This window comes from Rhododendron vialii, chromosome 3a (assembly GCF_030253575.1).
Source record: "Rhododendron vialii isolate Sample 1 chromosome 3a, ASM3025357v1".
NCBI lineage: Eukaryota > Viridiplantae > Streptophyta > Magnoliopsida > Ericales > Ericaceae > Rhododendron > Rhododendron vialii.
In genome coordinates this window covers 31,331,355-31,356,944 of record NC_080559.1, presented here as the reverse complement: position 1 = coordinate 31,356,944, position 25,590 = coordinate 31,331,355, and the positions used below count along the sequence as shown (strand labels likewise).

The 25,590-nt window shown below is 39.4% G+C and overlaps 2 protein-coding genes across 4 annotated transcripts; one reads left to right on the top strand and one right to left on the bottom strand.

Annotated features, from left to right (window-relative positions):
* Positions 1-273: 273 nt before the first annotated feature.
* Positions 274-12,159, bottom strand: LOC131319945 (D-xylose-proton symporter-like 2). The gene is made up of 14 exons (XM_058350415.1): positions 11,778-12,159; positions 11,589-11,686; positions 9,992-10,070; positions 9,480-9,539; positions 9,207-9,273; positions 8,997-9,121; positions 8,793-8,894; positions 8,227-8,595; positions 8,088-8,135; positions 7,950-8,012; positions 1,680-1,760; positions 1,496-1,594; positions 835-972; positions 274-595 (listed from the first exon to the last, which is right to left on the bottom strand). Exons 1-14 carry the CDS (start codon positions 11,829-11,831, stop codon positions 464-466), a joined length of 1,515 nt encoding a protein of 504 aa, XP_058206398.1. The 5' UTR covers positions 11,832-12,159; the 3' UTR covers positions 274-463.
* A 1,705-nt stretch (positions 12,160-13,864) lies between these two features.
* On the top strand, positions 13,865-22,560 carry LOC131319944 (ERAD-associated E3 ubiquitin-protein ligase HRD1B-like). 3 transcript variants are annotated; one of them, XM_058350412.1, is made up of 8 exons: positions 13,865-14,096; positions 15,636-16,194; positions 17,853-18,029; positions 19,676-19,825; positions 19,909-20,105; positions 20,587-20,737; positions 21,099-21,330; positions 22,030-22,560. In XM_058350412.1, the coding sequence occupies exons 2-8, from the start codon at positions 15,662-15,664 to the stop codon at positions 22,195-22,197; spliced, it is 1,608 nt and encodes a 535-aa protein (XP_058206395.1). In that variant the 5' UTR covers positions 13,865-14,096; positions 15,636-15,661; the 3' UTR covers positions 22,198-22,560. The 3 variants fall into 3 exon arrangements, with proteins under 3 accessions (XP_058206395.1, XP_058206397.1, XP_058206394.1); XM_058350414.1 differs by having other exon boundaries at positions 15,612-16,194; XM_058350411.1 differs by having other exon boundaries at positions 13,866-14,096; positions 15,586-16,194.
* Positions 22,561-25,590: the final 3,030 nt, after the last annotated feature.

Sequence of the window (25,590 nt, the reverse complement as noted above, 5' to 3'; positions counted from 1 at the left end):
CTCTTTGTAATTTTCTGTTCAGTGCCATAAACCGAAGACGTATCATGCCTAAAGAGGACAGTGCTACCCCCCAAACAACCAACCCCCCACCCCCCCCACAAGAAGTAACAGCTTAAAGTTCTCAATTGACCAATTCTTATAGGTAAGAGTCCCCATCGACATTGCCTAAAAACAAAAATCACAAACCCATTTGACAGCATAAAAGCTGATTTAAGGCAATCTCTTCTCAGGACTAAGAAGAAAAGCAGGAATCAGCGGAAGAGAGAGAGAGTCTAGAAGGAAACTTCTCTATTTTTAGGCAACACTGTAAACTGCTGCATATGGAGACATGTTGATTATATTACATCTCGCTTGGAAAAATATACATACATAACATCCAAATACAAAATCCGAACATTTCCCGGCAATGGCTATTGAGTCTATAACTGTACTACCGAAGGGTGGCTTGGCAGTAAAAAAATGCCTAAAGGAGTTTGGCCTCGATCTCCTCCAGACTCAGCCCCTTGGTCTCTGGTACTATAAAGTATATGAAAGCAAGGGATATAATAGCTATTCCTCCGAAGATGAAAAACAAAGCTCCAGCTCCCAGCAATGCCTGCCATTATCACAAGTAAAACATTAGTGACAAAATTTCTCACTAAATGGGGGGAGATCATCCAGCACTTTAGTCAAGCATGCTACACAGGCCATAAGAGCAGACAAAAATCAAAACCTACGATGTTTGCCTATTTTGAGAACCGAATCTACCCTAAGAACATTCATGAACAACGAGAGTATAGTACACATTGATGGAAAGACTACTGCAAAGTTAGAATGGTTGAAGAGCTTATGCACCTTCAGAGGGGAAAATGAGAATGTCACTATAGCGTTTGCACCGAAATTTACAAGCACGGCTATACTTAATCCTCGACCCCTCAGCCGAAGCGGGAAAATCTCCGAAATCATCAGCCAACCAATGGGACCAAATGACAACTGCAAAACCATTGTTCATCAATAGCAATTCAAAAAGGAACAATGTCGCACATACTTGACAGAAAACCCATATTCCTAACAGACGGAAAACCAGAGAATAAGCTTAAGGAAGCTCCTCACACAAGAACCATAGGAGTCCTCCCATCTAAACATAAAATGAAGAACCACAGAATATATTCAATTCTGTAGAGTAACCCTCAGAAAAGAAGTGAAACATCAATTTTTTTTCAGGAAATAAATACAGAAGTTAGTTTATTCGGTGGCATCTTCAAATGATATAAACCTGTTATGTGAACACGGTTCCTTATGCACGTATAAACACATTACTCCTTTTGGTTTGTTTAGGAAGGTTTCCTACAAGGCAGCAACCTGGCAATCGGAGTCTCTGAGACATATTTTCATTGGGAAGATAAAGAGGGGAAATAACTAATTAGTGGAAGGGATGCATAAATGACACATGAGGGTACAAGCATTTGCACATGTGACCTTCAAACATAAGGAACAGAAAGGAAATCATATATACCTGATAGCACCCGACATACAATAGCAGTGCCACTACAGCCATAACTGGTGCATTATCCAGAAAAGTGTAGTATGATCCCAATAAGAATAACGATATGACCTGCCATACATTTGATTATAGACTATCAACAACTTTTTGCATTGAGAGAAAAAAAAAATCCCCAAAAAAAGAAAGAAAACATTACCATGACAGAGACACCTCCAAGTAATAAAGGTCTTCTCCCAACTCTATCAACAACTACAACTGCTACTCCAGTCATAATCAACTATAAAATAGAACATCGGACATGTCAGGAAAACAAAAGGCAATGACAAAAAAGAAGGAAAGTAAAGACTGTTAATCTAGGGTTTTAGTGTCTCTTGTTATCTGTTATTATTTTAAGGGTAGTTTAGTCCTTTTGTTATATTAGGTTTATCTAACGTTATTAGGGTTAGCCTATATAACCTCTTTTTATTATTCTTGTAATCAATATCTTTAGCAATACAATACGTAGGGCTTTTTTGTTCTCTGACGTATCATGGTATCAGAGCCTTTTCCTAGGCTATCGTATCTTCTCCCCAACGCACCTCTCTGCATCTCTTTGCATCTCTCACAGCACCTCTTTCCCAAACGACTTCTCTCTCTGCTCACAGAGCACTCGCCGACCACCAACAGTACCTGCCGACTACTCGCCAGCCATCCTCAACCCTCGCTAACCACTGGAGATCAACTTCGCCATCGCCATCGCCACCGCGAACGACGATTGTCCTTGGAATCTTCTGGGTTTCTTCCGTTTGCACTCAAAATCCACTGGGTCTTTTTCTTCTGCACTCGAACCTATCTGGATTCGCATCAGTGAGGTATTTCGGTAACTAATCTATGGTGTTTCACACTGTCTGCATTCAAATCAACCTGGGTTAGCATATTCAAGGTATTTTGACTTCAGAGCTTGGTATTCTGCACTGTTAGTCTTATTCAACACTCACAGAGTTCAGCTTGGGCTTATCAATTCTGTTTTCATTACTTGTGACCACTTTCTTTGCTTCTGGTATTGTTTGACTCTCTCCTGCTTTTTACCAGGAAGTTAATCACCATGGTAGACGATAAAACTCAAGCTATCAGTGTGCGTTTAACTGGTAATAATTATTCTTACTGGGCATATGTTATGAAGAATTTTATTGTGGGTAAGGGAGTATGGGGACATGTAGATGGTTCAATACCATGTCCTGTTCTAGATAGTAAGTCCGAAGGGTCGGCCACTGCTATTGAAAAATGAAAGATTGAAAATGCACAAATACTTGGATTCACAACTCTGTTGAACCAAGTATTGGAATGAATTTCTCAAAATATGACACATCAAAGAAAGTGTGGGATTATTTGAAATCTATGTATCTTGAATCAAACTTTGCTAAACAATATGAGCTTGAGATGTCTATTTGCAGTGCTACTCAAAGGGATAAATCGATTCAGGAATTCTATAATGAGATGACAAATTATTGGGATAAGTTGGCTGTTATGGAACCCTCAGACTTGCAATTACTTGATAGCTATTTGCAGTATCGTGAGAAAAACCGTCTTGTTCAGTTTCTGATGGTTCTTCGAGGTGAATTTGAACCCCTTCGAGGAGCTATCTTACATCTCCCTTACCTACAGTGGATGGTGCAGTTCGTGAACTTATTGCAGAGGAAACTAGGTTCAAAGTATCCTCCATTGCTCCTCCTACTCAATCTGTGTTTGTCACTCCAGCAGCTCCTATTCAGCACTTGGCACCCCTTCTACCCACTCCAGCTTCACATTTGATACAGGTTACTGGCAAGCCCAAGCCTCGGGTTGCCATGGATGAGTGCAGTTTTTGCCGTCAAAAGGGACATTGGAAGCATGCATGTCTTAAGCTTTTGCAGCCAAAAGGACGTAATTCGACTGCACCATCATCTTCTCGGCCACCATCCCAGGCTCCTCGACCTCCAACAGCCTTTGCAACTCCTACTGCTAACGGAGTCCCACCTTCTCCCTTATTTGATCAGTGGCAGCAGTTTCAGGCATTTATAGCTACCCAAGGGAATCATTCACAGGCTTCTGCTATGACCGCTACCTTGCCAGGTTTGCACAGTGGTTATACCACAAATATCTTACCCACCACATGGATTTTTGATTCTGGTTGCTCCAATCATATGACTCCTGATTTGTCGTTACTTTGTAATTCTATCTCCCCTGTCTCTCCCATTAGTATTGCTACTGCAAATGGATCTCATATGCATGTTGTGCTTGCTGGGTCTATCCTTACTACGGCTTCTTCTTTATTATCACTTCCTAATGTCTTCTATGTGCCCCATTTGTCTTTAAGCCTTGTTTTGATAAGTCAGTTGTCCGACTCTGGTTTTGACGTCTTGTACTCTTCCTCTGGTTGTGTTGTGCAGGACCGGGTGTCCAAGAAGCAGATTGGGACCGGCCGTAGAGTTGGTGATCTATATGTGCTGGAGAGCCTGCATGTTCCTATGGAGTCTACTTCCACTGCATTGTCGTCTTTTCATTTGGATGAAAAATCCTCTCCTTTTTATCTTTGGCATTCTAGATTAGGTCATTTGTCTAGTGAGCGTTTGAAACTTCTTGTTCAGTCTGGTTTTTTGGGTAACATTTCTATTAGTGATATTTCTGAGTGCAGTGGTTGTAAGTTAGCAAAGATGTCTGCTTTACCATTTAATAAAAGTACTTTTTCCACTTCACCTTTCCAAGTTGTTCACACAGATTTGTGGAGGCCTTCCCCAATTGCAACCAAGGGTGGTTCTGTTTATTACGTCTCCTTTGTAGATGATTACAGTCGATATACATGGGTCTATTTACTTACACATAAATCTGATTTTTATAAAGTCTATCGCACATTTCATATGATGATTCAAACTCAGTTTTCTGCCATGATTAAAATTCTTCGTTCTGACTTGGGTGGGGAGTACTCTCTTACAGAATTTACAGATTTTTTAGCAACTCATGGAACAATTCATCAATCCTCGTGTACTGATACACCTTCCCAAAATGGTCGTGCTGAAAGAAAACATCGCCATCTCCTTAACACTGCTAGGTCTCTTCTTCTATCTTCCTCTGTTCCCGCTATATTCTGGGGAGAAGCTGTTCTCACTGCAGCTTATCTATTGAATCGGATGCCTACCCCTCTTCTCTTTGGTGCTTGCCCTTACGAGCGTCTCTATGGTCAAGTTCCCAACTACTCCTTCCTTCGTGTGTTTGGTTCTACTTGTTTTGTCCTTCTTCCTAAGAAGGACCGCACTAAACTTAATGCTCAATGTGTCCTCTGTGTTTTCTTGGGGTATGGTATCAATCAAAAAGGCTATCGTTGTTATGACCCTGTGACAAGGAAGCTATATGTGTCGAGGCATGTTACTTTTCTTGAGCGTCTGCCCTATTTTTCTCTTCCTCCCAAAATTGCACCTGTCACTAAGGCAGACTTGGTTCATATTGACCCATTTCCTTCTGAGGTCCCTTCTGAAGAGTACATTTCTACTGTCAAAGTGTCTGATCTTCCTGTGGCGTCTTCTGCTCCCTCTCGGTCTACTCTCATTCCACCCTTTCCGTATGTATACTCTCGGAATCGACACCATGCAGTCTCTCTGGCTCCTCCTCCCAGCTCTATTGATACTCCCACTGCCTCCTTGGATCATGGTCCTGAACCTCGGTATCCTACTCGTGAACGTCGCCCACCGGTAAGACTTGGCTTTACTAATACCTGTTTCTCTTCTACCTACTGCTCTTTTCTCTCTCGTATCCATACTTATGTTGAACCCAGGTCATATAAAGAAGCTTGTAATGATCCCAATTGGGTCAATGCTATGAATGATGAACTCACTGCTCTAGCTAAGACTCAAACTTGGGATTTGGTACCTCTACCAGATGGTAAGAATATCATTGGTTGCAAGTGGGTTTATAAAGTCAAAACTCATTCTGATGGTTCTTTAGAGCGGTATAAAGCTCGGCTTGTTGCAAAAGGCTTCGCTCAAGAATATGGGATTGATTATGAGGAGACCTTTGCTCTTGTTGCAAAGATGACCACAGTCAGCACATTGATATCTATTGCTGTGGTGCACCAATGGTCTCTCTTTCAGTTGGATGTCAAGAACGCTTTTCTCAATGGGTGTCTATCTGAAGAAGTGTATATGCGGCCCCCTCCGGACTTTTCTCACTCTCCTGATCTTGTATGTCGTCTCCGCCGTGCTCTTTATGGCCTTAAGCAGTCTCCTCATGCTTGGTATGAGCGGTTTCATTCTGTTGCACTGCAGATTGGGTTCCTCCCTAGTCAGCATGACTCAGCTCTCTTTATTCGTCAGACTTCTACAGGGATCGTTCTTCTTTTATTGTATGTGGATGACATGATTATTACGGGCTCTGATTCTGCAGCTATTACTGAGGTTAAGTCTCATCTGTTTCGCAAGTTTGAAATGAAGGATTTGGGTCTGCTTCGCTATTTTCTCGGTATTGAGGTGGCTTCATCCCCCAAAGGTTACTTGTTATCGCAAACTAAATATGTCTCTGATATTCTTCATCGTGCTCATCTCACTAATGACAAGATTATTGATACTCCTCTTGAATTGCATATCAAGTTCAATCCTTCTGATGGTGTTCCTTTAGATGATCCTACCCAGTATCGTGAATTGGTTGGTTGTTTGGTCTATCTGACAGTGACTCGCCCGGACATCGCTTATGCGGTTCATATCGTCAGCCAATTTGTTTCTGCTCCTTGGTCTACTCATTGGGCTGCCCTCCTACGTATTTTGCGCTATGTTCGTTGCACTACCTTTCAGTGTTTGTTGATCTCTTCCACTTCCAGTTTGACTCTTCGGGCCTATGCTGATGCTGATTGGGCTGGTGATGTTTCTGATCGGAAGTCTACCTCAGGTTTTTGTGTTTTTCACGGGGATTCTCTTCCCTCCTGGAAAAGCAAGAAACAATCGGTTATTGCTCGCTCTACCGCTGAAGCTGAATATCGTGCTATGGCTTCGGCTACAGCTGAAATAGTTTGGCTACGATGGCTTCTGTCTGATATGGGTGTCTCTCTTGTATCTCCCACACCTCTTTATTGTGACAATAAGAGCGCCATCCAAATTGCCCACAATTCCGTCTTCCATGAGCGTACTAAGCATATCGAGATTGATTGTCATTTTGTGCGCCAACATCTACAGTCAGGCACGATTGACTTGCCGTTTGTTCCATCCTCGCTGCAGCTGGCCGATTTTTTCACAAAAACTCACACTGCTGCTCGTTTCCATTTTCTTCTTGGCAAACTCTTGATGCTCTCTGCGCTCACCTCCTGAGTTTGAGGGGGGGTGTTAATCTAGGGTTTTAGTGTCTCTTGTTATCTATTATTATTTAAGGGTAGTTTAGTCCTTTTGTTATATTAGGTTTATCTAACGTTATTAGGGTTAGCCTATATAACCTCTTTTTATTATTCTTGTAATCAATATCTTTAGCAATACAATACGTAGGGCTTTTTTGTTCTCTGAAGTATCAAAGACAATCCACGTAACCCAATCACTGAACAATATAGCTTGCATGCTTAAGGAATAGAGGAGGACTGGGGTGCATGAAGCCGATTTTGGTGAAGAAATCTTAAGCAGAATAAAGAAAGATAGAACTGATATCCACAGAGGGAGCAATCTCAAATTGGAAGTGAGGCAAGTTTCTAATTGAAACGGGATACAATCCCGCCCCAAAAGTGCCAGTCACAAATTGACAATGGAATACTAACTTCTATAGAATGTACCACCTTGTAAACTGTATGGAGACTTGATTAGTTCATAGTATACGCATTAACTAAAACATTTTAATGCTTGACTTGTATACTCTCAATAAGATTTTTCAATAAGCAAAAATTGCATTTGAGAGCGTAACCCAATCCATATATTCATATGACTGAAGCATATTGTCAATTAAAACCATGTCTGTCTAACAAAGTTATCCACCAACCCCTGTGCGGTGATTAGTATTCCCCGAAAGAATATACAAAATACTTGGATGGCTAAAGATTCTTTTAGTCTCTGTCTCTCATACAAGGTATGAGCGCATGATGTAGTAAATAATAATCATGCATGCTATAACCAAGTCTAGAAGACAAAAATATGTATTCAAAACAGAAAAGAGGAAATGATAGCATGAAATCAAGACTTCAATCGCCTATAAAAATATGAGCTTACAAGCAACAAAACCTATCCACCAATTTGTGCGAAAGTTTCTGAAAAATAAACTATGAGCTGGAACTTTGTAAATCGCACTTGGTATTCCCAGTGAGCTCCTACGTAGTTTTCATCAAGGACATGTCAATCAAAGGTCAAATGTCACACTCGTTGAGTCTTCATGAACACTTAGGGGGAGTCCATTACTATGTATGTTGAGCAAAGGCACCCTCAGTAAAAAATCGCCAAGAAGTCAAAGAGGGAAAAATGAATGTTTTACAGCAGTAGAGTAAATGCACCTTCAGTAAACCAAGAAGAATTGAGACTCTTGTTGCATCAGATGCTTCAGAGAATCCTGCACTCTATCAAGATGTAACAGATTAGCGGAAACAAATGCTTATGTCACTGACAAAAAAAAGGCAAATCAACAGTAGTACCTCAAGAATTGATGCAGCATAATATAGCACGCTAGGCTGCCCTGTTATCTGCAACACGATAGAGTGACATCCATAAGAGCAGATGTTGAGACTTCATAAGTCAAGTTAGACAGCCCCCATTCCTAACTAACAAGGATACCTGCTGAAATAAGACTAATCCAGCACCAATAATAAGGGCTTTCAAGCACTTCCCCTGGAACATCTCTGCCAATCCGGCTTCTTTTTCTTCACCAACATAAGAAAGCTCACCCAGCATTTCTTCTACTTGTTCAGGAGCTGAATCACCAATAGCTTCACCTCGGAGCCGGCACAAGCAATATACGGCAGTCTCTCTTAGGTTCTGCATATTGCCTTTACCTTGTATAGCACATAGAAGTAGCCAACGAGGCGACGCAGGTAGCCACCACATTCCAATTCCCATAACTACAGCTATGGGTGTGCTAGCCCCATACATGTAGCGCCAACCGGAAACTGTGTCAACCAAAAGGCTTCCTAGTGCATAACCTGCCTAGAAGAGATTCCAGGATTCATATAACAAGGAAATAAAGGCATAGCCCACAAATAATGCTAAGATATCATAATAAAAAGGAACAAGGCAATTGGAAGCACTAAGACTTCAGCCTACGGCTGAACTTCAAGATTTAGTTCTTACTTCAGCCTATGACATTAAAAACTGAAGTAAAAGACTTAGATTGGAGTACTTACAACCATCCCAAGAACTATAAAGAACTCTTTGAGAGAAATTAATTGACCACGTATCTGAGATGGAGCTGTCTCAGCAATGTACATCGGAGCAGCATGCATTGCCTATATAAGCATGGAAAAGAAACTAAAATATCATTTTGACAATCAATGATAACGTACATAGATAACTGAATCGGGCATTCAAGAGGTTATAACGTATATTACCAGTCCAATACCAATGCCGAATACAAAACGTCCAATCACCATAATGACAAAGTCAGGTGCCAGTGCTGTAACCAGCGCTCCAACAAGATACAACACTGAAGCCACAATCAATTCTCTTCTTCTTCCTGGCATTCATATTCACGACTTTCAACTAGAAACCAAGAAATTGAGACAAACTTTTTATCTCTCCATTCAGAAGACAAAACTAACCTAGAAAGTCGGCAACATTAAAAGCTAATACAGAGCCAATCAAAGCCCCATACAGTGAGCCACTAGTCTGCGAAGGGCAGCAGCCAGAGAGCAGAATTAACATAACTCCGCAACAGATTTTGTTTTCGTTAGTTAGTTAAGAGCGTAAAGCAAAGGACCTACTAAGAGCAGAACCTCAGGAAAATAGAACTTTGACTAGCGGAGCCTCAGGAAATACAAAGTTACCACTAATCGAAGTCAAGTCTAACAAGCAACAAAGAGATGAAAACTTACTATGAGACCAATGTCTACTGAAGATAAATCATACCATGTCGTCCCGCTTAATGTGGCTGACTGCAAAGAAGAGGAAACTTAGATGTGGCAGATGAGATTTCTGTTTAACACACTTGCTAACAAATTAAAACAACAGAGAAGTTGGTTGGTTAGCATGGTATCGAAACAAGTAAAGTATCTTAACCACTCTACCTCATTATTTTACACAAGCGTTCCCCACTCATCAAAATCATAGCAAGGACAGGATAAAGGTTTTTGATAGGAGGACATAAGTTGCGTCCTTTTAATGGCTAAGTCGAAATAAACTTCCGAGAACTAAAAAACACACTTCTGTAGAAACCTAATGGTTGCAGATCAATTGAAACTAACTCCAGAACCATGAAAACAATTATCGTCACTTCTAACAAACAAATGGTACCTAGTAGCAATATTGAAACAACTCTACTCAACAAAGCCTTGACCCAATTATTTGAGGCTATATAAATCCTGTCACGACTTTAATGAAAGTGTACCTCTACGGAGATTGTAGCACAGGATGTTGCACCAATATCATAGCCATACAGTAATCCTCCAAGGGCTGGGAAAAGAAATCTGAAATGATGGGAATCTGTCAATAATGTCTAGAACAAAGAAACAAGATGCTGCTTCATGGTATCGGACAATAAATAAAATGGGCATGAATAAGCTTCGTTCTTTGCAGCGCAGCACATATTATATCTCTACGCACTCTATACAAAATCTTGTGTCTAGAATTTATACATATGTTAGATCTCCATTTTGTTCGGTGTAGAACGGTGGAAGCACACATAGGATGAAACAAGGGTACGATTGTAACTCGCAAGTCAGATATTCTGTGAAACTGCAAGATGTTGCTCAATGTTTGAATAGATTTGCTAGGTTTATATGAAGTTATTGTAGAATAGAACAATTTACCCCATTCAAGTGCTTAAAGTTAATTCTTTTATCTGCTAAACCCAATTCACATTGACCTCAGTGCAATGCTGCTGCTGCTACTTTTTTATCAGCCTCAGTGCAATGCTTCTTATGTCTAACACTAGGACAAAAATTTCATTTTCTTGATTGAAGCTCGTGATTGTCCGAATATCTAATGTATCTATGTATATTATCTAGTAAGCATGTGTATGACAGACAGCATACTCCCATTTTTTGTGGGAAAAAAATAAAAATTCACACAAAAGCTCACCCCAGCCGCTAAACTCATATCCCTTATCTGTTGATTTTCTCACTTAGCAGGAAAAAGAAAAAGCTGTCAAACTGAGAAGTTGAGAACCAGATGGGCTAGGCAAGGCATGCATGGCATGTACTTGTCACTAGGCTAAGCAAGGCATGGAACGACAAGTTCTTGTCAATGGAGGAGCAAATCATTCAAATTGTGAAATGCACGTCTGAATATGGTTGTAACACCAAAATATCATGTCCATATCTGGAATGGAGGCATCATGTTCAAACTTCCTTCCTCAATAAAATTTACATATTTAATGTTAAATCGTAAATCAATGAGATATAACTACTCTATTTGTTGAAAAACAGAAAAAGCAGTTGAAAAATGAAAGATTTTATTGCATTTCAATGTGTTTGTGAAGTGGGTTTCTTGGTTGGAAAGGGGAGAGTGCCCATTGTCAAGCAATTCAAATTGCTTTGGGTAGTGCAAGAGCAGCCGGCTCCAAGTTCCATGGGTGCCTTTCCACATTCTTCACCAATCTTCTAGAGTTTTTTTTTTTTTTTTTTGATTTCTAGAGTTTTGTTTAAGCAGTACTATTTGGCTGTAATAGTTCTGTTGTAATAGAGATAACAAGTGAGTATATTGGGTGAGTGTCAGGAGATAAAAACACAAGTGAGCTTGAGCTTTGGGTAGGGTTGGGTATTTCTTATCTCATTGTACTCATTCAATATTAGTGCAAATTGTTCTCTTTCACGTAGAGTAGACATTGAGGCCGAACCAGGTAGATATCTATCTTTGTGGGCACATTAATTTTTTGTTGCGCTTCCACTGTAGGTGGGATCGAATAATCCCGTCAAAACACAATAGAACTATTGCCGTTACTAAGGTATCGCACTTGTACAGCTATATGTAACGTGCGTACTTACGGGAGGACAGCTGAGAGAACAGAGTAGCTATCGTAATGGCGTTCCCCGTTAACAAGAGGCACATGAGCATCATCGATCTCTCCTGAGGACTTGCCGACCTAATTAATCACAAACAACAACAAAATCAGCAACCGTACAAAAACAAATTGTGTAACAGAACACACGAGAGTATAGAGTTGGTGTAGAAACGTTTCCGAGGGAAGAGAGAGAAGGCTGCTCAGGATCGGACGAGCGAGAGGCCATGGCTGACACTACTGATACTGAGGGATGTATGACCGTCACAACGAACGCTAATACGTGCCTGATAAACCGAGGTTGGTGGGTGGGTAGTTGTGGGGCGGGAAATGGATAGTGGAAAATGAACTTTCGAGAATGGGGGTTAGAGAGAGAGGATGGGGGTTGGGGGTTAGAGAGAGAGAGAGAGAGTGGGAGAGAGAGGACGTGGGGTAGTTTGCAGTAGCTTTCAGAGGATGGAAAGAGGGGCGAAGAGAGTGGCTACGTTGGAGAAGAAAGGACGAAGGAATTTGGAAAACAATTGGCCCCCCACCTGTATATACTCCTATAGTAGTGTTTCCTGTCCAGTCTTCTCTAACCAGGTCCAGTTTTTTACCATTTGTGAGTTTGTGAGTTTTTTCAGGCTCACAACAATTATCGGAATTGTTTACTTTTCAGAGCTCGTTGAGCACATTGATCACACCAAAAATCACGTTCATCAGATATCATTTGATATGATTTCTAAATGCATTGAGTTTATAAGGAAAATATGTACAATTACTAGATTGCAACCCATTTAACACAATTATTCGAAGATAAATGCATTTCGATATCATATCAAACGATATGTGTTTTCGACACCGTCAGTGTTGTTCTCAATGAGTTTTAAAAAGTAAACAATTCCGATCATTATTATTGGACCGGAAAGAATCCACAAATGATTTAAACCGGACCATACCGGTTGAAGGAAAACTCGACAAAGACTCTTGCCCGGTTTTATGTGGGGGTAAGCATGGCTCCACGTCAAGTTTGGGATTTTTTTTTTTTAAATTTTTTTTTATTTATTTTGGGTCAAACAAGTCTGGTATGTTTGAAAGCGTAAGCAGTGGAATGTTTGAAAGCGTAAGCAGTGATGAGAGTATTAAAATTGTATATACTTACGACGAATTTGAGGAAGGTCTGGTGGTACTTTTTAACGAAGTTTGTGGCTGCGGAACCTATTCACTAGCGTGATTAAATTATACACTATAATTTTTTGGTTTTATTTTTATTTTTATTTTTATTTTTTTTGCTTTTGTTTGTTTTACGCTAAACTTTTATATGGTATGAATTCGTCTCGACAAGAGGAATTGAAAAAGTAAAAATTATTATTACTTTTACGCAAGTACTTCGAAAAATATTCAAGAAAAGTTCAAAAAATAACTTTTTGGAGCTGCTTCAAAAGGTGTCGCGTATAAATAAGAAAATAATACTTCAAAAGGTGTCGATATACAAAGTGAGATTTATTTTTATTTTTTGAGTTACTTAGAGACATGAAAAAATGAATACGAAGTCTACGATTTCCGTCATTCCCATAATTGTAATTAAGAAAAATGCTTAAAATTTTGGGATTGTACGTTCGGTAGTCAAGATCTTAGTTTTATAAACTGTTTGAAACCTCTAAGGCGCTGTTAATTTTTTCAGGGTTAATCCATAGACTTATAACTGGATCTTCAGCTAGCTAACAATTAAATTAATCTACAATAAGTAATAAGTAGTCGTGGTGCAAGTAAACTCACCGGAACACTTTAAATTGAAAAAAAAGGATTTGTGGACTCGCACCAAAAACGTAGCTCTCTTGGGCACCACATGTGCTTTGTCGTTGGTCCTTAATTGCATGGTTATTAGTACAAGAGATAGAGTTCCGTGTGGTGATTAAAAATGCTCCGGTCCCCATTCCAAATCCCTTTCCGCTTACATGTGTGTTTTTGTCACTGCTCCATTGATTAGGCCCAGGATTGGCCGATTCATTCAGATCACTGCAGTGAGATGCTACGTTCGCCGCTCAATCAATCGCAGGCCTATGGGAGATCCAGCAAAATAATATGTTCACCGTACGAGTCCACCGCACATCTGCGTGGGGTTCCATGATTGGCCGATTCACCCGAACCACTGCATTGAGATGTTACGTTCGCCGCACGAGTCTGCATAGGCGTGCGGTGGACTTGTGGCGGTAGTGTAGACTTTAATGGGGAGTTTAGGCTGCAATTATTTCTTGCTTTCATCCCCGTGTTTCCAGATTGATCTGGGGTTTTCCACTTTGGTCATCTGTGGCCATAAGCCATCTTTGAAGTGTGGGCTAATCCGTGGGCCTTAATGGGCCGTAGATCCGTTTAAGAATGGGCCGATATGAGCCCATGATGAGGATGATGCTTTTTCTCGCTTTCGCGGAATTGTTTGTTCTTTAGGCGATTGAACAGCTCCGAATAACAGACGGAAATCTAGAGGAAGAGGGAGATAGATTTCTTCGAATAGGTAAGTTCTGCATTCGTTCTCTAGGATTTAGCTGATTGTTATGCATTATATCCTCCTATTCTTTTTGATCAGATCTTCTACTCCTAGTCGATCCCCTACACGGCATTATACTTACGGTTTTAAATTGAATTATCTCGGGAAATTGATCGGATATGTTCATACCCCAGGAACACGTAATCCTTCTGTTGGATTTGAATGTGGATTTTTTAGTACGCTTTAGAATTTGGATGTAATCCCGTGAACATAACCCCCAAGGGGTTGGCCTGTGATATTGGCCGCCTGGGACTTGTATCAGTCTCTTTGGATTTTTAGAAGGGGTTAGATAAGAAAGGGGAGCCCTTTCTCACCCAACATCTCCATTTTTTTGGTCAGAAAGGAGAAGGGCCAATCCAAATTTTCCATTTTTTTTACTTCTTCTCTCTATTTCTCACTGCGATACTCAATCCAAATGAGTGATTTGGCTGGAAACCATAACCTTCTATTTTATTTTCTTGAGAAATCCCTCAATCCAAAGGGGCTAGGGTTTTGCTCCCTTCTAATAGAGGCAAAGCCCAGATTTACTGGCAGTGGAGTCAATTATCTATATCATATATGATTTATTTTTCTTACTTGACAAATTTATCAAAAAAAGATTTCTTACTTGACAATTAAAAAATAATACACTACACTGGTAAATAAAAATGTAGCTATGTAATCATACTATTCAATTCGAAACTTGACCTGTTGCTTTTTCATATGTTGAAATGAAGCATGATAGCCTCACCTGTAGTGTGAGTTAGAGACAGAGAGTGAGTGTATTACATATTTTCATATGTTGAAAGATAGCCTCATCTGTAGTGTGAGTTAGAGACAGAGAGAGAGTGTATTACATATTTACATCCTAAATCAAAGAAGTCAAGGATTGTAGTTTCCTAAACTCCCTCAGGCAAGAGCATAACTCCTGCGGGCGAATTTGCTAAATTCTCCAAAAATTTGTACCTATTATTGGGGTATTTTTGAACTCAGTGGAGTCAAGTGACCCCACTTGCCACATGCTACCTCTGCCCTTGCCTTCTAAGGTCTTAGGTTTGATTATCCTTGCGACCAACTCTTGTAGTCACCTCACCCTATGCGTAACACCCTGCATTACCCCCCAAAAAAAAACATCCCATGAACATGACCACCAAGGTTGGTAGCCTAGTGGTTCATGGCTTACTCTCAAGTGGTTTGGATGTCCAGAGGTTTGAGTTGGGCGATCAACGCCCCTCGAAGTTTGGCCTCCAGCAAAGACCAGCTGTGTTCTACTAGCCCTTGGGGGGGCGGTAGAAGCTATGGCTCTTTGGTCCCTTCCGAGGCCCGCCATAGGTCTGGACTCTGGAGTCTATGGTTACGCAACACTTGCTCGCTACCTGAGCAAAAAATACTCCCATAGGCATTTGTTCCTTCTGTCTAAAAATTATTTGTTCTGTTGTTGTTCGTCTTATATACTTATCATGCTCGTGAAATGCAGGTTGAATATAATTGTGTTCTTTTCAGCAACTTGATTGATTTTTCGGACAGTTGGGGGATACAGCTTGTAGAGAAAAATGATGAGGCTACAAACGTATGGGGGTCTTAGTTTGGTAGCGACACTAGTGGTTATTTATCACGCTTTTTATAGTAGAGGCCAGTTCTACCCTGCAATGGTACATTTATCGACATCCAAGATCAGTTTGGTGCTTCTTCTCAACATGGGTCTCGTCTTTATGTGTTTCTTGTGGCAAATAACCAAATGGATATTCCTTGGATCTCTGCGAGAGGCCGAGGATGAGAGGCTCAATGAGCAGTCGTGGCGGGAAATTATGGAAATACTTTTCGCGATCACCATTTTCCGGCAGGACTTTTCGGTTACATTTCTTGCTATGGTGACTGCTCTTTTGCTAATTAAGTCTCTTCATTGGTTGGCTCAGAAAAGGGTCGAGTACATAGAAACAACCCCTTCGGTTCGCATGGTGGCTCATATCCGAATTGTTTCTTTCATGGGATTCCTTCTTCTGCTGGACAGTTTGTTTTTGTATAGTTCTGTGAGATATTTGATACAAACCCGTCAGGCTTCAGTTTCCTTCTTATTTTCATTCGAGTAAGTGATTACATTAATGCTATTGCTGCTGCTGGTGTTAGCATTATTTCGTGGTTCTTTCAGTTGTAACTTGTAACTTTGACCATCACAATTGAGGCTCTGTTACTCACGGCTACATTCACTGTCTGGTATATAGTGGTCATGTGTGGTATTGAATTTGCACTTGATTCACCATTTTGGATAGCCAGGATAGGTGATGATGACATTAATGTGTAATCTGTAATCTGCTCATCTTATTGACTTGACAGTGCTTTGTAGTAGACAGTGACCTCATAACGTAAGTGGCTGAAAGATGTCTGAAGTTGGGGTTATTGATTGTGGATGGGTATTCAATAAGGGACGATTATTGACACTCCTTTTTTTGGTCCAATTAGTGAAGTCACTTAAATCCTTAGGCATTTGGGTAAAAAAAGTAATTATCAATTATGAGGTTGTAATTTTTTTTTTTGTGTGTGTGGTGTTGCCATTCGAAAGCCATTCTTATATAAAAGTTACAGTTTACCCTGCTTGAATAATTGAACACAACCTTTTGTGGTGGAACATTCATTGGCTCTATATAGGATTACTATATTTAAAGCTTATTCCTTAAAATGTTTGCCAGTAGATGTACAATGGGGCAATGACGGGGTAAAAAAGATGTGGTCGAGGGCATTTTAAAACTACTTTAGTTAGCCATGCTCTTCTGGTGATTTATTCATATTCAGTTACCTGTGCTCTTATTGAGGTGCTTTGGAGATGTGGTATTGGACTGATGGATCGTGTGTAATGTTGATTAATGATGTAATTAACTGCTGGTATGGGATCCTCCATTCCTATATTTGTAGGTTCATCTATTCCAATGTACTGACAAACATGCGATTTGGTGAGAATCCCGGACGACACAAATCCCAAAAAATGATCTTGCAACTGTCAATTCATTAATAGAGACAAACGTACCTATTCGGGGATTGTGGATCCAGTGCTTGGAATAATGTCATCACTGGTGAAGGTTGTGTGTGTCAGGCCTCATTCGAAGCCTTATCCTGATTGAGCCGTAGATACGGAACACTTGTGCAATGATCACAACACCAACAAATACAACTTCAAAGACTATATACTCCAGCATGAACCCTCATGAAATAAAGTCATAGGCACAAAGCGAATAGAACAAATGCTATAATATGTGCAATGGTATAGTTAAGTGGTAACACATTTCTGGGAACTGCATTCGTAACTGAAGATGTACGAATCTCCTGACAACGGATATTGATGTTTTCAAAATACTGTTGACTACTTCTTGTTGGATGAATTAGTAAGGGTCATGAGTCCCTGACTCCTGATATGTTTTGTTACTGATTCAAATGCTCAAAATCTCAACGAGGAAAACAATTGCTTGCTCAATAATCACCTACCCACTGATGCATATACATGTGTGTACAATGTTGATAGTCTGGTGCATTTTTTAGTCTTCATTTTGACAGCATGGTTGTGCTATTGTTATTTGACCATGATGCATGAACAATGAAGCAATATGTACACCTTTTTACTGGCTCTAAATCTCTACGTCAACATTTACGATTTGTTGTTGGTCTATTTACACAAGTTACTTGGTCATGTCATAATTTAGACCCATGCTGCCTTAAACGGTTTTATCTTATTTGTAATTTCTTTTATTTCAGGTATATGATACTGGCGACAACAATAGTTTCAACATTTGTAAAATATGTTTTTTACGTCAGAGACATGCTTATGGAAGGACAATGGGAAAGAAAGGCAGTCTACACTTTTTACTTGGAACTTGTTCGGGACTTGCTGCACTTGTCTATGTATCTATGCTTCTTTCTTGTGATTTTCATGTAAGTTATTTATCAGTCTTGGTTGTCTTCATGGCTATGTCAGTATGTGCATATGATTCGCATATATTACCTATGACATAAACTGATGACCTGAGCGTTGAGTGCTTCTTTGAATGTTTGTATCAATGATTCTGGTATGCAGGTGTGCATGCTTACATGGTCATTTACAATTGGTCCTTGTCATCTTGGTATTATGTAAATTTGTTTAGTGTGTCAGCTTGAAGTGTGTTCAATTCTTAAGAATTTGGTGAACAAGCTTCATTGGTTCCATCATACTCATCAATTTGGTTTGAGCTGAAGGATAATTGTTGGGCTTTATTTGTGGGATATAAGGTAGCTAATCAGCTACATAAATAGAATGTCATATATGGTATGCTAGAATGACGTCTTAAATTGGTAAAAAGCTTTTTGTTGCTTTTTCTGAAAAGATGTTTGCGAGTCCTTTGTCTCACCTTTTGCACGGTAGATATCTGGTGGGTGAGTTATCATTGTTGTTGGACTGAACCTTTGCATCGGGTAGCAAATTACCTTTCTCTGAATCTTAGAAGCGGTTTCATCTTTGCCGGACTGTAATAAGCTAAGAAGCACAAGCACTTCCAAAAGGTGGCAAGTCACTGTTGGACACCAACACTCTTGGAACCATGCTTGACACGTCGGAAAGTTATTTACAAATTTAATTTTAGGGAACAGGTCATACTTCAGACTCTTGGGGACATGTTTGTCCATTACTTAAACAAACCAGGTCACTATATGAGTTTCACACATTCTTTTCCAGCATGTAGAGCATGGCAATAATTTGTTGCTATTTTTATATTTAGAAATATGAATACCTTTGTGGTGTTAAATTTAGTACTCCCTCCGTCCCCTTTTTAATGTCCAGTATTCCATTTTGGACTGTCCCTTAATAAGTGTCCATTTTGTAAAGTTAGTGGGTAAAAGTGGGTATATTTCCCATTTTGCCCCTAAAAGTAGATTCTTTTTTGAAAAGTTAGCGAGTAAAAATGTAATGATGATGTCTCCATAGAGGGTAAGTAGGGAAAGTGGAGGTAAAAGTTGATGTGAGAGGTGTAATGATGATGTTTTTTTAATAAGTTGGAGTTACGAAGCAGGACACTTAAATAGGGATGGAGGGAGTAGTTTATTTTGGATATATCAAAAAGTTACATTTGTTGACATGCCATGAACCTACTGTTTCCTTTTCTTTCTTTCTTCTAAAAATGGTGTGTCCGCATGTCAGTGTCGCGTTGGATCCATGTTCGCATGAATGCTTAGCTAGATTTGTCTGAAGATTTGACAGCTGCCTGGTGAAACTTTTTAGAATTGAAAAGCAACTACATTCAGTTGTACATTCAAAAATGTTAAAAAAACATGGCTGACTTGCTTATGTAGCCTCTTTTCTTTTATTTTATTTTCTTTTCTTTTTGGAACTCATTCTACATCTTTGGACTTCCCACTACCTAGGTTTGTTATCCTTTCTCTCCCCTGATTGCTTTGAGGAATTTCTGTATGTAGCTTTAGTTCAGTGTTTTCTCGTTTACATGAATGGATGCCTGATGGGGTCACCTCATAACTTCATTAGGTGGTTGTTATTGCTATTTTGTTTCATTAACAGACCAGTAAGATCCAAGTGCACTTTGTTGTATCAGGAATTATGGCGTGCCTCTGCACTTGATTCGCGACCTTTATGAGACATTTCGCAACTTTAGGGTTCGCATTGCTGATTATATTCGTTATCGGAAGATCACTTCTAATATGGATGACCGTTTTCCAGACGCAACACCTGAAGAGCTGAGCACGTGAGTTGTCCAGCCTTTTGAAGTGTGTGTTCTTATTATCTGTATCCCATTGCTTTTATGATATGTTACTGATAATCATTCAGGAGTGATGCAACCTGCATCATTTGTCGTGAGGAGATGACTACAGCCAAGAGGCTAAGTTGCGGGCATCTGTTCCATGTGCAGTGCCTCCGTTCATGGTTAGAGCGGCAGCACACGTGTCCAACTTGTAGGGCCCCTGTTGCACCACCTGAAAATGGGACTAGTACTTCTGGATCATGGGCAGAAGCTCATCAACAAGGTAATCATATGATTTTTTTCATGGGAATGGAGCAGCTCTTGATAGGCCCTCATTGTAATCAGCTCAAGTTGGTTATTGAAATTGTGAAACCTGGTATTTGACCTCTGGATGACCACACATGCAGCAGATAGTAAATGACATTGTCCATTTATTTATTGCTAGCAGAACTACCAATGTCATTAGATGGTGCTTTCATATTATGTGAATATTGAATCTTTCTTTTGTGGAGGTTATGTAAAATTTTATTCAATCAGAATGGTTTGCAAGCTTAGATGGTCTAGTTCGTCCAAAAATAATCTCATTTGTCACTTGGTGGTGTCATTTAATTCTTTAGCTCAATTAGGAAATGTGGCCCCCTGTTTGATCACTCTTCCGTATGAGCAATTTTAGAGGTTAAATCATCTGATGGTTTTGTAATTCATTGATGAGTCTTGCTTCATGCATGCTGAAAACATTGGCTTACTGTTTTGGCTGAGCACAGGAACGGCAAGTACTCCTTCTCAGAGTTCAAGTGGAGATGGTGAGGTAAATGACATTGTTAGGCAGCATCAGGCCAGGCTACAAGCTGCTGCTGCAGCTGCCTCAATATATGGGAGATCTTTTGTTTATCCTTCTGTAGATACTTTCACGGGGTATGCACTTCTTTTCCATGTCTTTTTATGCCCTTTCTTTCCTGATGGCATGTAGACCTTAGCTACTCACACTGGCTCATAGTATTAGCAAAGGAGCTTGTTTGTGGATCTTTTCCTGAGAGTGCAGATAGAGCAGGAGAAAAAGAAAAAAAAAAACAGTTTTCATTACATGAGGCTTTTGCTTATAAACAAAGGCTCTGCTATTTCTTGTTTGGGTCTTTCGAAATTCTACCCGAGAACCCTGTTGTTCAACCATAAAAACCAGACTTCTAAGCATAGTGCGGTTCTAAACTGCTCATAAAATATGATCTGTTCAGTTGTGCACGCTCTAGTAATTAGTTGAAATTCTTCTTGAGTGCAGGGGCCCTTCCAACTTCGGTGGACAATCTTTGGATGGACAGTCACGACAGCATCCATTTGCAATCCCAGATGGACCTGCCAACTTTGGCAGCAGTCAATTTCCACATTGCAGTTTTGTCCCTTTCTTGTCTCCTGGATCAGATGTGAACTACCGAGAAAAATTCGGCAGCAATCTTAATATGCCATATTTTCAGCTGGAGACCCAGCAACAATTTCTTCAAGACCAGATTGAGGTTCTGTACATCATGTCCTGGTCTTCTATCATTTGCCTTCTTTGGCTATACATATGTTTTAATCGTATTCTATTTTGCTTAATTTAGCTGGTTAAGAACTTAATGCCATGATTTATTTTAAATTTTCTACTAGGTTTTTTCACTTCCAATGGTGAACCTTCAAAAGGAGAAAATTGTTTATGCCCTTCATACGAGATTAGGAGAATGTTTACCTACGTACTTTTCTTATATGATGATGAGTATCCTTTGATTCCTTTCTTTATCTATTGATCTGTTTTGAAACTTGGCACCTGATCGCTGTTAGGTGCTTCTAATTCTGTTTTCCTGTTTAAGGGGATTGTCATGTTTGATGTTTCTTTTCCATTTTCAAATGGGACAGTGGATTTCTCGTCATAGATTTTCATAATATTGAGGAACAAAGAAGACATAAGAATTTATGCCTTGAACCAAAAAATGGTACCGTTTTGACCACTCAAATACGTAAAACATGAGTAAGTTTTGCTTATTATGAGAATGGAATGGGATATCTTTTAAGAGATGTTTCAGTTGATTGGAAAAATACCTATTCCTTTTGCGTATTAAATTATTAATACTTGATTGATTGGGTGCGCACGATTATGTCAGCAAACTTGTGATGGTAAAATATCTTGTTTTGTTGTACTATTGTGGTTGATAATTCCCTTTCTGTTTTTTCAACAGATTTTGCAAAACCAGCTCCACCTTCTACAGAAGTCAAGGACCGAGAAAAGCATGGATGTGAGTGTCCCATCATCTTCAGACATCAAGGGAAAGGCTGTTGCACCATCACCTTCATCCGTATCAGATTGCAGTCAACATCAGGAGGCTGAAGAGCCAGAGAAGAGGTAATAGATCTTGCAAACGCAGTACTATCACAAGGTGACTCGAGACTGTGAATACTATGAAAAGGCAGAGAGCGAAAACATCACCCTTTTTTTTGGCAATTCGTTATGAAGTGATTTTAGGAGTTCCGGAAATCTTGTAACAGAGTAACATCCTCGGAATGCATATGTAGAACAAAAAACGATGCTTGTTTGAAGAAATTGTAAATTGACAACTGTTGTCCGTTTTTTCTTCTCTTGTTTTTCCTTTTATAGTTGGCAATGGCTTTACAATGTGCCATTTTCCTTTAAGCTATTTTTTGGCTGAACAATGGGGATATTTGGACAATTGCTGCCTGTCTAGAACTATTTATTGGGGACCATTACTACTTGTTGAGTTCAGTTTGGTTTTCCTTCTGAATTTCCCATATATCGGAAAGCATCCCTGTTTGCAGGCTTAATTTCAGTCGAAACGTTTTCTATAGCTATTCTAAAACTGATGGAGCCTGTTAACTTCTAAGTTTGAGATTTCGGTCTGTTGGTACATAGTTATTTCGAACCATTTTTTAGCTTGTAGGCCCAAACAACAGCTTGGTGAAGAGATGTATCGTGTTAAAGAGAGTTTGTGAATTGGTGTTCTTTTTACTGCTAATAGAGGTAGGGGTGTTATTCGGTCCGGTCAGTTCGGTTCGGCGTGGATTTGCCGGAAATCGATCGGGTTTGGGGTATATAATTCCAGGACCGATCCCAAACAGTATTATTTTCGGTTCAATTCGGGTGGATTCGGCCCGGTCGGAGAATTCGGTTTGGCCGAATTGGGCCTAGTTGGGCCAACGATAAAAAATAAAAAATGAACCGATTAAAAAACCCAACCTGCTCAAGGGATCCAAAAGAAGGCAGTCATAGGACGGAGGCGCCTGATCTGGAATTCTTCATCAAACTAGTGCATGATTAGAAACACAGGGGAGACTCCCTCGAGTTTAGGGCAATAACAGACCCTTCCCGAACTGCCTGTACCTAATACATCTAGGCTTTGCTGCCCCTAGGACCAACTTTGAAAACATGAAAGGGACTGCTGGCTAGAGCCTGAAAATTGAGAAACAACTCTACCACCGACTTTCATTTGTCAAAGAAAGAAGAAAAGGGAAGCTTGACAGAGAATAAATCAAGAGGGATGCTTGACTTCTTAGAATGTTGTTTAGCTAAAAACTCCTCATCAAAAGAAACGAAGGGGAGAGACACTGCTAGTTATTGCATGGGGATTTTGTGAATTCGATTAGAGAGAGAGAGCGCGCTCAAAAGCTGCGGATGAGATTCATGAGAGTATAATAAGAGGGACGATAAGAGATAGGGTTTGTGGGAGAAGGACGGTGGAGATTGAAACAAAAAATATTTAATGGCCAAGATTAAAACATGTATAATATATATGTTCGGTTCGGCCCGGTTCGGGGTAATCGGTTCGGTTCGGTTGGTCAAAAATTCCACAAAACCGGTCCACCCCAAACCTAGAAAACCCGACACTACCCCGAACCGATCGGTCGGTTTTTCGTTTTTTTTTTTGTCCGGTCGGGTTGTTCTAGACTTCATTCTCTACTCTACTAATTTTCGGACGATGCGCGGTTTTTCATTTTACTTCTACCATTTGTGTAAGTACTAAGTTGGAGCCGGGATGGTAGCCTGAAAGAAAGCAAAAACCATTGTCTAGTTTTTGAGAGATTCAAATCTACAAGTTATCTTGCATGAGTCGTATGTTCTTACACGTTACTCACCTGTCTGTCATTAAAAACAACGTTTTGTATCCGACTTGAACGTGTTAGGCAGGTCGCGACTGTTGATCTGGATCCAAGACCAAACTCTATGCGACATCCTTGTGTTTGGTTGTGCCTTGCAAAGAAAAGTTCCACACTGTCACTATATTTTCGTTTTGCTTTTCCTCACCCAATTTTGTTTATTTTTATTTTATCTGCATTCTCACCAAGGTTCTTTGGGGTTAGCTTTGTTTTGGTTATGGGGTGCTCTGATTTAAGCTCTCATGGGAATTTCTAAAACCACCTGCCCTTTTATATTTTTTGTGATTTCTTATTCATAATGCTAAACTAAAAAGAGTAGACTTCAACTAAGTCAAACTGACAAATTCTATGTTTATTTTTTAGCTCTTTGCAAAGACTAGAGAGTTAACAAAATTCATTTTTTTTAGGAACTTCACGCCTAGGGCCAGGGCCGGCTTGTCCATTAGGCCAATGAAACAAGGACTTTAGGCTTGAGATTTAAGAGAGCTTCGAATTTTCTATAAATTTAATATTTGTATCTGTATATACGTGTTTGCGTAAAAACGAATAACAGTAATTTAAGGTATTAGAAAGAGTTCGACAATCAACAAAGTAGGCCCCAAGTAAAGAACAAAATTGAAAAAGAAAGCGGCAGGGTATATTCAAACGGTTATTCTATTCTATTTTGTCTTGAAAAGCTAGATCACGTATTTAGTTCCTCTCTTTCTCTCCATTGTAAAAGGAAGGACACCATATAATCTCTTGAAGAATCATTTAAAATTAATTAATTAATGCATGTACCTTTTAAATTACGCTCGAACTATTTAAAACCCTAATTTATAAATGTAGTTGAACAATTTAGAGAATATGATAAACTTCACAAATAAACTATTAAAAAAAATCAATAATTACTTAAAACTAATATACATAAAATAAATACTCAATTGGAGTGCCAAAATCCGTGGGCAAATAGTTATTTTGACACTAATGTTTGGAAAATAATTTACACACTGCATATTTTGATAATTGCAATCAAAAAATTGTTACTTAACGCTTCAAATTACACACCGTAAAAACACTAGATAACAAAATTTAAAGTATACACACTTATAAAAAAACAAAGCGCAAAAAATAATTTTTTTAGTGAAGTAATTTTGGCATTTCACATTTAGCCATTGACACTTTACTTTAAATGATAATGCCAAAATTGTTTTTGTTGGTGCCAAAATTCTATGGCACAAAAGGCTTGTACTATGTGCAATGTACAAGACTTTAATGCATTGAAGTTTTGACACTAACAAAAGCAGTTTTGACATTATTACTACCGTTTGTCTTTATCCTATGTGAAATTACTAAATTATTTTTTATTTTGTTATTGTTCTTTCACTCTCTCACACGTAAAAGAGTATTGTTTATAATTTTAAAAAATAAAAAAATAAAGTCCCGAAGTCAATTTCGTTTTTTATCATCTACGGGCAAAGCTAGGGTTTTTTTTGGGAGGTAAGTTCAGCGTTCTTCTTTCACTTTCGTCTCTAGTGAAAAAGTACAGCTATGTTTAGGTTTTTTAGTAGTAGTATTTATTATTATTATTATTTTTCGAAGTTGAACAGCTATGTTAGCTTGAAATTGAAGCAGAGCCAAACCGCCCCCCC